General features: G+C 53.7%; 1 protein-coding gene across 2 annotated transcripts in view; it reads left to right on the plus strand.

Moving 5' to 3' along the window:
- Nucleotides 1-12,928, plus strand: part of PEBP4 (phosphatidylethanolamine binding protein 4) — a 212,703-nt gene extending 199,775 nt beyond the window's left edge. Inside the window, exons 6-7 of one of the 2 annotated variants that reach the window (XM_036241287.1) lie at nucleotides 1,233-1,346; nucleotides 12,654-12,928. In XM_036241287.1, the coding sequence (XP_036097180.1) occupies nucleotides 1,233-1,346; nucleotides 12,654-12,808 (269 nt within the window). In that variant the 3' untranslated portion in view covers nucleotides 12,809-12,928. The remainder of the gene's footprint in view (nucleotides 1-1,232; nucleotides 1,347-12,653) is intronic. The other variant, XM_036241289.1, reaches the window with a different exon arrangement.
- Nucleotides 12,929-14,888: the final 1,960 nt, after the last annotated feature.

Below are 14,888 nucleotides of genomic sequence, written 5' to 3' on the forward strand. Positions count from 1 at the left end.
ATGTTTGTGAAAAAACTATGATGGATCCACACTTTCATCCATTAAGAGAGACCCTCAGACGGCCTCAGCACACACCACTCTTCCAACACCTGCACTTGCCCCAGTGTAGACCCCAAGTCATACAAACCCATACAGCCCCTGGAACACCTTGTGCTGTTCTCTCTGCGCACACGCGCACACACACACACACACACATCTGATGCAATCCGAAAACTCAGGGAGAGATGAATAGTCAGGAAATCCCCTGGCTGCAGTCGAGCTGGAGGCCCCGTGGCCGGAAGTGCACCATGAGAAACACTCCAATAGCTCCAAGCGGCAAGTGGCTTTTGTCTAGTGATCAGGAGAGGGAGGTGACCATAAAGTACCAATACTCCCTCCCACCAGCATCTTCATTGCAAACACTCCATTCCCCCCCCGCCCCCCCAGGAAGAGTCTTGGCTCCTTGGAGAGGAAGATGAAGAGAACAAGGGGAGGAGGAAGAGGCACGGCACTCTTGGAAGGAGGCCCAGCTGGAGTGGCCCAGTCCAGCCTACAAAACCCTGGGGCCCTGCAGTTTTGGGGGAAGGATGAGAGATGTCCCCATTCCTGCCTTTCTCCCAGAAAAGATCTGCCTCCCGTGCAGAGTGAAAGGGAGGGAGATGGCCTTCTCCTCCGGAAGAGCCCGAGTTGGCTCCCATTGCCCCAAGCACCCAGGTCCTACAGCTTCCATGATCAAACCTTTGAACTGAGTCCCACCCACCCCTGTAACCACTTCCAGATCCTCCAGATCCAGCCAAGATATTGACTTCTTTGGGGATTGAGATCATAAGGAAATGCTGAAAAAATAAATAAAAATCCACTGCCAAATGTACTCAGAGGAAGATGGGTTTCTCTCAAGGCAGGAAATCTATCAGGATAGACTACAGAAGAAGAAGAAGAAAAAAGAACAACACCCACTAGCCCAGAAAGGCCCAGGTGCCCACCAGCACCCAAGACCTTCGAACAGACCACACTTCCTCCTCCCCCTACCACCCCCAAAAATGTGCTTCTTAAATGAATCTACTGAGGATGAGACCCTGCCAAAGACAAATCCTAATAGTGCACAATGAGTAAGCTCCCATCTGAAACCTTGGAGAGTCAGCTGGGACCATGAAAGACACAAATGATTCTCTTTTCCTCCTGCCCAGAGCAGCTAGGAGCTCCTGGGTCCTGTGGCATGTGGAACCCACCCTCTCTCCCTTTTCTGCCCATAGCCTACCAGCCTCCCTCCCCACCAGCACACAGTGGCTTCCATCGCTACCAGTTCTTCATCTATGTTCAGGAAGGAAAGCACATCTCTCTTCTTCCCAAAGAAAACAAAACTCGAGGTAAGGCCTTCCCATCCTTCAAAGCCAGGGTGAATTCTGGGATGGATCTGATGCTCCATGCATTAATGGGGAAGTTGGGACCTTGACCTCTGTCCATGAGTCTTGAAGGCTAAGGTCAAAGGGTGTTGTTGTTTGGGAGTGAACTGGAATGCGTGTCCTAAAGGAAATGTTGGTGTCAGATATGGTCTCCCTGCAGAAATAAGTCCCATAGACCAAGATGGTGGCTTTAGCTGGGCCGGGGAGTCTATTAGGGTCCCAAGAGGAGTAACTAGAGCCAGGGAGAGAAGCTTCTCCCCCCACAGCCATGAATGGCATGTGCAGGCAGCTACCCCACAACATTTCTATAGATAATTGTACCCTATAATTGAATCTGATCTAGGCAAGAGGGCCCTGGAACGCCACCCTGCCAGTCTGTCTTCATTGGTCTCTAATTGCTCTGTCTGCCTGGTGCCATCTCAATGCTGGGGCAAACTTCCTCAGCCATGGCCCCTCCACCAGCTTTCTGAGCAGCCCTCCTGGCACTCTGGAGAGAACGTGCCCCCCGTAGCTTCCTAACATCTAACCCAGCCGGCCTGGCCTCGCTCCTCCAGAGCAGGGGCAGGAGGAGCCGTGGGCACCTGGCCACAGCAATGCCACGGTGGCTCACCTGGCCTGTGTGGGCCACAGCCTCTCTCTGAGCCTTAGATTTTTCTACAGGAAAATGGGAAATAAAACAATTCCTATACACCACCGCCCCCATTTTATGGAAGGGAAGATAATGCGGAACACACAAATGCCAACTTGAAAGTACAAAGAGCACATCCCCCAGGCTGGCAAGAGGGCGAGTGGGTGGGTGGGTGTCGTCAGCCATTTCCTCTCACCCAGTGACCCTGACCAACCTCCACCCACTGGGAAGCCAGCGAAGGCATTGTTACACGCCTGCTGCCCGAGGCCCTGGAGGAGAGGAGCCTGAGCCCAGAGAGGCCCCAGTGAGCCCCAGAGCCCTGCAGATGTGCCGAGTGGAGGCCACCAATCACAGAGGCCCACCGCCCTGAAGCACAGCTGGTACAGCCTTTCCACTGGTGAACCTTCCCCAGGTGCCCTCAGCACCTTGCCAATCTGTTCATCTGTTTTGAGAGCTTTCCCAAAGACATGCTTTGAAGTTTGGATACAAAGAAAGGAGGGAAAGAAATGCATCTTGCCCAGGCCAGGTTCAATTTCTCCACGTCCCTGGATCCCCATTTCACCTAAGACGTCACGAAGCCCCTTCCATCTGATTTCCGGGCCTGGGAACTAGCTCCTGAGCCCACCATGCTCTCCCATACACGGGACTCTCATGAAGAAGCAGTGTCTGAGTCCCACGTTAGACCTCAGGGTCCCAGTGCCATGCCCCCGGGCGGGACAAAGCTCAGACCCCTGAAGGAGCCAGTGCTTTCTGAGGGCAGGAAGGAGGGGGAAGGAGGAGCATCAGGCGATGCCAGGAGGAGCAGTGAAGAGGGCAAAGGAGGAAGGGTGTGTGCCTAAGACACTTCCACCCCTGCTGTGGCTGGGTCCTGAGGTTTGATTCCTACCCACCCTCCAGAAAACATGCAGCCTGTGCCCTTCCTATGAGAGAAAGCAGCCAAAGATGTTGGAAACCTATCAGGCCTGAAACCCAGTATTAGTCCTTTTGGATCTTTGCCAAAACCACGGTCTCTTGTGCACCTTGCCGCCACTGCCTTTTATCTACACTCAGGAACCGACCTTGCATCAGGGCAGAGTCCCTTTGGCTTCCCTGCTGTTTTGTTTGCTACCAGATATAGAGGTGGGAAGATTATCCTCCCAAATAAAGCACAGCCAGGGAACCGGTCCCACCACAGATGCCTCCCACAGGCCCTGCTCTGTGCCAGAGGCCTGGGAGAGGACAAGGCGGTGCTGGGAGTGTTCCCTGGCCTCAAGGAGCTCACAGTCTGCTCTGGAAACGCTTAAACAATGATGCAGAACAGCTTACAATGAAGAAGTTAATTTTGCACTTCTGGTGTTGGGGTTGACTTAGGCATCATCCTGTCCCTTGGTAGCATCCCCTTCCCTGCAGGACACACGCCCTCTTCAGCCAGGAAGGGTGCAAAGGAAACCACAGGGCAAGGAAATCTGTATTCCAGTCTTGAGCTGGTAATTTGACTTTTAAGCAAATCAACTAACTTCTCTGAGCCTCAGTTTTCTCATCTAGAAAATGAGGGGTTGGCTCTAGATGATCTACAAATCTATGTGGCCCTGAGGCTCCAAGGAACAGGCGGTGCCTGGGCTAGGCCCTGGGAAAGGAGAAGATCTGAATCCCCCAGTGAAGGAGAGAGGAAAGGGAGCTCTGGACTGGGAAACCTGCAGATGCAAAGATGTGAAGAGGAAAACAAAGTGAGAAGGAGCACCCTTTGCGAGGGGGCAGGGATGTGATGAAAGGAGAAAACGGAGGAAGGCTGTGGAGGTTCTCGAAAGCCCGGCAGAGGCGTGACTTTGATGGGCACTGTGGAGAGCTAGATAATGCCCATGGGAGAAGAAACACACAGAAGCACTCCTCAGAGCTGACTAAGCGGGACTGGTGGGCAACACTGACCAGAGGAAGAGAACAGGAGGCAGCAAGGGCATGGAGATGTCTGGCATGGATAAGCCCAGTGTGACTGCAAAAGCAGAAGCAGCCTTGCACAACGGCCAAACTCCGAAAGGCCTGGCGCTCTCTGGAGCATCTGCACAGAGCTTCTGGGACGCATGGAGCCCCAGGCTGGACCAGCCCTCAGGAGGCCAGGACATGAAGCCCTGCCAATGGGCACAGGCCCTGGGGCTTACCTTGATCTAGTTTTCTTTGTATGGGAAGGTATCTGTGGAAGGGGCCATGTGTCCTGGGGTATGAGTAGTGTAGCCAGCCACTGTGTCCCCTGGATGAGCAGACAGGAACAGCTTCTAGAGATCGGAGCGGAAAGGTCAGTATGCCAGAGCCAGGTAGAGGGTATCCATGGGAGACAGTTCCTTTGACCTAGTCTTGTTGGGTTGCTCCCTCCCTGGGACTTAGGTATGAATAATAGGTTTAGGATAAGAAGGGAATGTTAAATTACTCTAATTGAACTTGTATGACCCGGGGGGGAGGGGGGGGCATCGCTCAGCTCCAGGGGCAGGATTCCTCTTTGTTCTGTGATTCCAGGATGACATACATGGGGTCAGCAAATGGGAGATGTTGACACCCACACTCTCGTGTGACCTTGGATAAGCCACCTCACATCCCTGAGCTTCAATTTCTACATCAAGATAAGGGGTTGGCCCTGGCCAGTTTGGCTCAGCGGTTAGAGCATCAGTCTGTGGACCAAAGAGTCTCAGGTTCGATTCCAGTCTGGGGCATGTGCCTCAGTTGCAGTTCGATCCTGGCCCTGGTTGGGGTCGTGTGAGAGGCGGTCAATCGATGTGTTTCTCTCACGTCGATGTTTCTCTCTCTCTCTCTCCCCCTCCCAGTCTATCTGAAGATAAATGTAAAAATGTCCTCAGTGAGGATTAAAAAAAAGAGCCCTGGCCAGTTTGGCTCAGTGGTTGGAGCGTCGGCCTGCGGTCCAGAGAGACCCGGGTTCGGTTCCCACTAAGGGCACGTACCTCAGTTGCAGTTTGTCCCCAGCCCTGGTTGCGTCGTGTGGGTGGCAGCCACTTGATATGTCCCTTTCATGTCGATGTTTCTCTCTCTCCCTCCCACTCTATCTGAACAAAAAATGGGAAAATGTCCTCGGGTGAGGATTAAAAAAAAAGAAAGAAAGAAAAGATAAGGGGTTGGACTAGTGAGCCTACCACTGAGTGACCCTGAATAGATTTGCTCCCAGCTTACAAGCTCTCCTCGAGTCTGAGTTCTGCTAGACAGACGCAGGGAGAAGGTGATCAGGCTTGACTCGCCCACCCACCCTCACTTCTTGGTGGAGGCTTCAGTCAGATACTGTGCTGCCAGGGCCATAGCAAGGGGCCTGGAAGGGGGTTCAGAACTATCTTGCTTCCAATTTATGACATGCTACTTTCCCACCCCAGTCCTCCTGCCTGTGCACACCTCCTTGTCAATGCTGTTCTCCCGCCATGCTTGGCTTGACTCACAAACGCCCTCCACATTCATTCCAACAACCTAGGAGCTGTGTGTTCAAGGCCCCATTGTAGGAGCTGTGGGCATAGAAGTGAGCCACCTAGACCAAGTTCCTGCTCCCATGGATGTATGTGTCACCCTAGGTAGCTCACGGTGGGGGGTGGGGCATTCATAGCTCAAGCGTAACCACATTCCAAATAGAGGAGAAGGCAAAGCTCACAAACCCCAAACTGGTGCCCCAACCAGCACTGGCCCAGTTTCACTGACGTGCTCTCAAGGCCACAGCTCACCTCCCCAAATTTGGAGCTGTCCTATCTCGGGCTGTCTTCGCTCAGTTAACCCTACCTGCCTTCTCCTGCTCCTCTGAGATGTTCACATAACCTTTTGTTGTACTTCCTTAGTCACCTGCTTTTATCTCTTGTGTTGCTCAATCATTTTTCACTTGCATGGCCCCACTTCCACCATGAGATTATAAATTCCTCGAGGGAAGAGCTCACCTCTGTCTTATGGTTCGTTTTTACCACCTGTCCCTGTGCTCAGCCCACTGTGGACTTCCAGTCAATGAGAGTGTTTGTGTATGGGACACACCCACGTATGCACATTCACAAGCCTCGAGCACAAACATCTGCCCATTCTCACACCCCCACGTTCCCCAGCACACCTCACCGTCAACTTCCTTTAACACCTGAAGAGACAGCCACCTTTGTGAGCACCGTCCCACAAAGGACAAGTTTGGCATCCATATCCACCCTGTCCCAAGGCTGAATAGGCAGGACCACTTACATGCCAGCCTCTCCACCAGCCTGCCCTGCCCCTTCCTGACCTTCCCTCACTCCTGATGACATGGGGTGGGCACTATAGTGGCCGTCGCAACCCCTGGGTGAATGAGGACACTGAAGCCCAGACCATTGAGTGGCTTGGTTGATCGAGGGTCCTCAGTTATAGCAGATTAATTGTCTTTGGTCTTTTTAAGGCATGCTCTTTGTACCTCTCACCAGTACATCCACACTCCCTCTCCTCCCACCCGGACCCCGGACCCCTGAACCCCTGGCATGCGGACAGAGAGGGAGCAAGTCCAAGCTTCTGCCCTCAGCATTTTTGGCCAGCAGCCACCCCAGGCAGTGCCCCACATGCCCTTTCCTGTGGCTGGGCTCTATGTGGAGCTGTGGTCTGCACCATGCCACACCTCAGACACCTCCCCAGAAGCGTCACGAGCCAGCCTCACGCTCCTCTGGCGAGCGAGCTAGGGAAATCCCCTCTCTGTCCCTCAAGATGATGTGCCACAGCTTGCTCCAGAAATCTGTACCAGGCCATGAGCCCAGAACGGTATGGCTGCACCAGGGGAGCTAACGGGCCATGCCAGGCTCCAGTCTCCACCTCGCAGGGGCAGTCTCGGGGGCCTGCAGACAGACTGCCCCCAACAAAATGAGATGCAAGGGGACAGAGAAGGGGTCCAGGGCTCTGGACAAGGTAGCCATAATCTGCTCTCCAGCACCTCAGTCAGCTGAATTGAGCAACTCCTGGGGAGCCATCCACCCCAGGGGTCAAAGAGGAGGGGCAGGCAGAGACTTGCCTTCCAGTGGGGTTTAAGTCTTGCTGTGGCACCTAAAGGCCTGTGGGGTATCATGGGTGATTCAGAGGAAGGATGCTATGTAGAAATGTTTGAAAGCACAGGCCAATGGCAGAAGGCAGCAGAGCTCCAAGCATCATTGAAGGAGGAGGCCTTGGTGTGGAGGGACAAAAGCTAGGAGGAATCCACAGGCCTGGCGGCAGTGAGGGAAAACAGCCAGTGTGGCAATGGTGGAGAGAAGGGGGCCCTGCCTAGAGACCAGCCCCAACACACACGCAGACAGACACAAACACACACAGCCCACTGCAAACAGCCCCTATTGCCCACCATGACCTCCCATGGTGGTTCACCTGGCCAGGCCCCGGAGCCCCCCAGGGCCCAGCCCCTGAGTCACCATGTGGGCTTGTGTCAGCCGGCCCTCTTCTGCCTCCAAAGGGCCACACCCACCTGGCAGAGCTGGTAGGACTAGGAACCTGGCAGCGACTCAGATGGGGCCATCCTGGGCAACTCTCAGGCAGGCACACTGGCTGGGAACTGCCTGCACTCTCCACAGGTCCCAGTCAAGCCAAACATCAACCGTCCAGAGCAATCATCACACATCATCCACAGGGAAACCTCAGATGATTGCCAAATTTTGCCCCAAATTCCAGCCAGCCTGTACCACCACCAGATACTGGAATTGATAACTGGGAGCTAAACTGACAGCTTCAAGTCTCCCCTCAGCTCACTCCCTTCCCCACCCCACCCCACCCCAGCCACAGGACCAGAGGAGGGTGATCCACTTACCCTGTCCTTGGGAACTGCAGTTCTCCTGGGATTTCCTCTCCAGAGGAGCTGGGGGTCGCCCCTCCCCAACTGGGAACTCCCCTGACATCCCCACCCCCTCACTCCCACCAGAGTCACAGTGGTCCCCTCTGCCCTGAGCCTCCCAAGCCCCCAGGATCAGCCACTCAGCAAATATCTTCCAGGAGTAATTGGATGCGATGGAACATGGGCTTTTCAGCTCCTGAGTGGAAGTCTCTGGATGTCATTTAATGGCACAAAAAAATAAAAGGCTTAGGCCTCCCGCCCACCACTGCCAGGACATCATTAATCTCAGCAGAAAGGTATCAGCGCTTCTATCCCTGCAGCCAGCCCCGCAAAGAGCCAGACAAATGACCGCAGAGTCCGCGCTCAGGGTGGCAGTCATCAGCCTGGTGGTCAAGTTTTGTACTTTCCCCTGACAAGAAACAATGGTGCCCCTACCTAGGGGGAGAACAGGGGCAGGCCAGGGAAGAGGGTGGCCCCCTTGGTCAGACACAGCTCACCTGCCTGGGGTGACAGGGCAGCTCCAAGCCGGGCACCCCAGGTCCCAGCAGAGGTTCGGGCAACTCATATGGTGGCTCGGAGGAGCTGACGCCCTAGGCACAGTACCCTGCCCCTGTTCTACAGGCTCTGCCTCCCAGTAAGGGCTTCCCAACCCCCACTTCCCAGGCTGAGAGGGGGACACTTTAGTGTCTACTAAGGACCAAATGACAGGTAGGGTGGGGAATGTCCCTTGGCTAGAGCAAGGACATGCAGGGAACACTTTCCTACGCTGTTCAGAAGTCCTAAGAGTGGGCCTGCCGAGAGACTCCAGGGGTGCTGCTAGGGCTCGGACCTCGTCTGCTGGGATGAGGGGGGATACAGTAAGCTGCTGGCCAAGGCTACCCTTCAAAGGCCTAGCTTATTTGTCCAGTGTTAATTGTCTTATAAAGTCTTCGAGGGCCAGAATAGGCCTGGATACATTAGCTCCCTGCCATGCCTGGCAGACCCCAAGAGGCAGCTGTCAGTGCTGGAGGGCCCAGACCCCAGGGCTGAGATTCTCTTTAGCTGAGTTTCCACATTCCAGCAGAGGAGCTGTCTACCATTCTCCCGACTCCTACGAGGGAGGGGCTGCTAGACTAGGTGTCGCATCACTTTCTCTGTCTCCTGGGTGCCTGGGTAACCCTGCCGGGCCATGGCAGTCCACCCATGTGACCGACCGCTCCCTACCAGTGGTAAGCCCCTCAGATCTGGGAAGCTGGAGGGAGACTGACTGTCGGCCGTTTCCAAGCATTCCAGCCTTGGTAACCCCTAGAACTCCAACTCAGAAGGTGAGTCTCTGACAGCGTGAATCCCCTCTACCAGTTGTTAAAACGGGTCATTCACCCCTCCACCCCCAGTGTCTGGTAGAGATCAGGCACACAGTGGCGCCTCAGAAGCCCCTGATGGCTTTTGATCAGGTTCCCTAACTCTCTCCTTGGCCCACTTCCAAAACATCTCCAACATCGAACATCTCTCGTTCTAACACCTTCCCTGTCAGCACCAACCAATAGGTGAGAGGGTGCCTGAGTCTGATTTTCTAAGATGGAAACGGTCGGTGCTCCCTAGGGTTGCGGAGGGACCCACCTGCTCATATGTGGGAGCCCCACCCTAAGGAGACCAGACCTCTGTGTTCCGGTCACTGGGTGGCTTGGGAGAAGGGCATCAGACACCCTGCTTCTTTCTCCCTCCAGCCAGAAGTCTTTGAAGTGCACTCCTCAGCCAAGCCCAGTGTCAGGAAGAGCCCATCCTGGGCGGGTGGGTGAGGGGAGCGGCCAAGCCTCAGACAGCGCTCTTCCTGCGTGGCAGTGGCTTCCCTGCAGCTGGGACCAGCAGTGCCACGCAGGAGGGGGCTTTCCTCCCTGTGGTGAGCACAGAAGCCACAGCCTCCAAGCTCCCCATCTCTCCCCACACACCCCTGAGGGCCTGACTCACCCCTATTCCTTCTACAACTTGCACAGGGTCAGTTCCTCTTGCCCTTTGTGGCAGGAAACGGGGGTGTAAGGAGTCACAGCCAAGCCAGGGAGGAGGCAGCAGGAGGCTAGCAGCCTCCTGAGGGACAGAGAGGCTGGGCTGAGGAGCTGCCCAAGAAGCCCAAGAACCACAGGGTTGTCAGAAATGAGACGAGGAAGGAGCTGTGAGGCCACCAAGACCCTCCGAGCTCCAACAGGAGAAGTCACCTGAGCTAGGGGAGGGCACACTGCTGGAGAAGGAAGCGAGGTCTCCCTCAGGGCACAGGGGATTTCTTTCTGCCACTTGCCCTGATCTCGTGATGAGTTTCAATTCCCTCCTTGCCACCCAGGTTCCTTCCTGCCCTGGTCAGTGGGGAAGGCCCCCTTGTCCCCATGCCTGCCACACACCAGTTCACCCAGAGCCCTTCCCCTGGCGTGAACATGCATGTGCATGTGATGCACACATATAAGCATCCACACAGGCACACATTTTCCCAGGGCCATGAACCGCAGTACTGTCCAGGCAACCAGGCTCCCTGAGTGGCGAGGCCACGGCTAGGCCTCCCAGTGGAAGATCCCACGGCGTCAGTCACACTCCTCTCAGTTCAGCAGCAGCCTGTCTAACAGGAGAGACTCTCTCAAGGGCACAGCTACACTTGTCCCAAGAGAACTCCTGAAGTTCCTGCTTGCAGCCCAATCTGCGGGCACAGTCACTGAGCCTGATGAAATGTGAGGGAACCTGAAGAGGGCCTTTTCCCCATCACCACTAAGAAGCAACCTCACCAGAACTCCATCTGTGCACTGGGGACAAAAGTAGTCTCCCCTTGTCCTGGCCACTCTGGCTCAGTCGCTTGGCATCCTCCCATGCACAAAAAGGTTGCCAGTTCAATCCTGGTTAGGGCCCATGCGGACTGGATCCCCAGTAGGGGGCGTGCAGGAGGCAGCCAATCAATGTTACTCTCTTACATAAAAAAAAAAAAAAAATAGTCCACTTGTGAGGATTAATTGAATGAATATGCAGAGTTCCTAGAACCATGCCTGGCACAAAGAAAGCACTATATCAGTGTTTTACTGCTATTATGTTTTTTTGCATTATCATTACTATTATTTTGTTTCTTTGGATTAAAAATTGTCCTCCCCTTGAGAGCATTTTTGAGATGTAAACAGCCCCTGCGGAGATCTGTGGTAAATGGAGTACAGAACACTAAAGGGTTGTGGGTACAGACAGAGAACCACAGGTAGATGAATGGGCGACTCTGAGAGGACTTCCAGGATGCCAGCCTCTCACCCTGCTCTCCCTGTGCATTACTGTCCTCCATTGGTCCAGGCCATTCCCACCACTCGCTCTGCTCTGAACTAGGTCTTCCCCAAGCTCCCTCCATCCAGGGAAGTTTGCTAGATTTAGCAAAAAGAGAGAGAGAGAGAGAGAGAGAGAGAGAGAGAGAGAGAGAGAAAAGAAGCTTTAGTCGGGTGGCTCAGTTGGTTGGAGCTTCATACTGTACACCAAAAGGTCGTGGGTTTGATTCTCCATTAGGGCACATACCTAGGTTGCTGGTTTGATACCTGGTCAAGGCACGTACAGGAGGCAATCAATCTATGTTTCTCTCCCCCCCACCCCACTTCCTCTCTCTCTAAAATCAATAAAAGTATATCCTCAGGTGAGAATTAAAAAGAAAAGAGAGCTCAGCTGGGGTGGCTCAGTGGTTGAGCATCAACCCAGGCACCAAGAGGTTGCCAGTTTGATTCCCAGTCAGGACACATGCCCAGGTTGTGGGCCGATCCCCGATGGGGGGCATGCAGGAGGTGGCCAATCGATGTTGTCTCTCATCGCTGTTTCTAGCTCTCTCTCCCTCTCCCTTCCACTCTCTCTAAAATCAATAAAGAGAGAGAGAGAAAGAAAATACAGGATGCCCAGTTCCATTTGAATTTTAGATAAATAAGGAATAATTATAAGTATGCTCCATGCAATATGTGAAACATACACTAACAAATTATTTGTTGTTTATCTGAAATTCCAGTTGAACTGGGTGTCCTGTATTTTATCTGGCAACCATCTATCTGCCAAGGGTGCCTGAGGCCCAAAGTTTGGGAAACAAGAGCGTGGGAATATGCCTCTGACCACTTTCCTCGGCCTCTCCCCAGTGCCCGGGGCTGTGTCCTCCCTGCCCTGCCACTAGGCCTGTTCACACTTGCCCCAGAAGATACACCTCCCTTGATGCCCCTGTGTTTCCTCCCCTTGAGGAGGTCTCTCCAACCTGGGCAGTGACTAGGCTTCTCCAGGCCCCAGCCTAGGGATGTCTCACCCACACTCAGCTCCCCTCCAGGATCTAGGTGCTCAGGAGAAGGGAGAAGCAACCCAGGCCACATCCCCTGCTCCTTGACCTCTGCCACAGCTGGGAAAGGAACCCTGCTCTCTGAGGCAGTGGTGGGGGTTCTGGGAAGGAGAGTGAATGAATGGCACAGGCACTTCTGCCAACAGCCCCGGCAGCTGGGACGACCAGGTGTGAAGAAAAGAAGCATTAAGGCCTCAGTCATGGGGCTGAGAGAGCATGCAGGAAAAGAGGGGTGGGTGGAGGAAGTGTGCAGACCACCTGATTGGGCGTTTTCTTTTGCATGTGAATGAGGAGGCAGAGTTATGCTAAATAAAAGGCACTGGGGAAGGAGACCAAAGGCTGCTCTTGACTCAGTCCAGACTCATAGTCCCCATTGTCTTTGGGGAAGCAGCCCCTTCCTCGGGGCTCTGCTAATATCCAGGGGTTTTCCTGCCGCTAGGAGCCAGAGGCACCCCCAGGTACTCAGCCCAATGGCCAAAGTCATCACCTGCTGCCTCCCTCTCATCCCTGCCAGCTCTCAAGTCCGTGGTTCTCTCTCATTGCCTCCCTGTGGTCTGTTTGTCCTTCCAGGCTCTTGGAAAATGGAAAAATTTCTGAGTCGCTTCCACCTGGGTGAGCCTGAAGCAAGCACACAGTTCATGACCCAAAGTTACCAGGACTCGCCAAATTTCCAAGCTCCTGGAACAAGAACCAATGAGCCCAAAGAGAAACACATGCAGAGATAACTGCCCACCAGACCTCAGGCTTCACCTTGCGTGTGTGCCCACATTGCCCACCACCTACAGTCTGGGTATGGAATCCCCCTGGATATGGAACCCCTTCTCTTCAAATTAATAAAAATATCATCCAGGGCTCAGTGGTTCCATGTTTTGTTTTCTAGCCTGTCCTCCTTCAAACACAAAGGAGAGGAAATTAATTGATGTCCAGCACTGGGACCTTCAAATGCAGTGGGGAGGGGTACATAGCGGGGATAGACGGACAGGCAGGAGGTGGAGCTCCCCAGCCCTGAACCATCACTGAGGTGCACTGTGTGACCTGGAGCAACTCACTCACTCTCTCTAAAGTTCTGCTTCCGCCCTGGCCAGTTTGGCTCAGCGGTTAGAGCATCGGCCTGCGGTCCAGAGAGACCCGGGTTCAGTTCCCGCTAAGGGCATGTACTTCGGTTGCAGTTTGTCCCCGGCCCTGGTTGGTCGTGCGGGTGGCAGCCACTCGATGTGTCCCTTCACGTCGATGTTTCTGTCTTTCTCTCCCTTCCTCTCTCTCCCTCCCACTCTATCTGTACAAAAAATGGAAAAATATCCTCGGGTGAGGATAAAAAATAAATAAATAAATAAATAAATAAATAAATAAATAAATAAATAGAGTTCTGCTTCCTTGGTTGTAAAACTGAGGTAGGAAGAAGAGGTAGGGCAACTGGTTTATCACCATGGTTTTTCCAGCGCTGACATTCAGCACCATTCATTCAACAACTACTGTTGGCACCTACTATGTGCCTGCCCTTCTGCTTAGTGCTGGGGTCCCATGTGTGAACAGGGCAGACAAAACAGGTGTCTTGCTTCAGGGAGCTTACTTACCATCCATGAGGGGAGGAAAAGTTTCATCAGATGACCACAAGCAAATTACAGCAAATATGACGAGTGCCCTGAGGTACAGAGGGGTCTTGCTTTATGATGGTGGGGGAGGTCGGGCAAGGCCTCCCAGAGGAAGTGATGTTTAACTTCAGGGCTGAAAAGCAGGGTAGAGATGAACTGTGAGTGGGGCACAGGGGTGAAGAGCATGCCAAAGAGGGAATACCTCCAAGCTCCTACGGCCAGCAGGGGCGTGGTGGCATCTTCCAGGGAATGAAAGGCCAGTACTGAGGCCACCTGGACAGGTGGGCAAAAGCCAGAACATGCCTTGCAACCATGGTAAATCTTTGGACTGTACCCTGAAAACAATGGGAAATCATGAAATGGTAAGTAGATTAGCAGGAGAGATGGGGCATAATCTGACTTATGCGTTTAGGAAGCTATGAAGAAACTCCTTGGTTTCTGCAAAGAAAGGATTTTCGGTCACTGCCTGCCCTGGATGTCCTCTGACTATCTCTTGGCTTTCCCACCAAGGATCCCTTGGAGGCACCTCTTAGCTAGGTCTCATTCACATCCTAAACCCTGGTACCTCAACTCCCCCACTCCCAACTCCAGTCCTCTCAGCCCCCCAATCTCTGCTCAGTTTCCCTCCAAGAGTTAATGGCCAGCCCCTCCTCGGCTAGAATACAGCAATGCTGGTGACTCATATGTACAAAGTGCCTTGAGATCCCCAGATGAAAGGGGCAGGCTGCAGCTGGGCTCTGCATTATTACCCTCCTAGAGCCAGGACCCACATTAGCTGGGAGGCAGAGGGGCCCTGGCCAACCCCTCAGCCTAGCTGGGCACACTTCTAAGTAATTGGAAGATTTTCATGATGAAATCTGAAGAACACATTATGCTGGGAGACTGCATGTGTGAATGGGGAAGGAACTGGACCATGCTTCCCCCTTTACTGATAAATTCGGCTCCCTGCCTAGGTAATAGACACCAAGCTCTTGTTCTGGAGAAGGTCCTTTGATGCCAGCCCAGGCAAGTAGAAACCCCCTACTCCCTTCTACCCACCAGACAAGCTTGCCAGAACAGCTAAAAGAAGAAGCAAAAGGAAGTATCCATGTGCAGTGTCATGGAAAGAACTTTCTGGGTGTATTTGAACCTCGCACTCCCCGCAGCCCCCACCCCACGGGCCCAGAGTGTAATTGGCAGCTCCGGTTGGGGCCCAAGGCCTGGATAAATAGCA

The sequence above is a fragment of the Molossus molossus genome, unplaced genomic scaffold (genome assembly GCF_014108415.1).
Source record: "Molossus molossus isolate mMolMol1 unplaced genomic scaffold, mMolMol1.p scaffold_m16_p_4, whole genome shotgun sequence".
NCBI classification, from domain to species: Eukaryota; Metazoa; Chordata; class Mammalia; order Chiroptera; family Molossidae; genus Molossus; species Molossus molossus.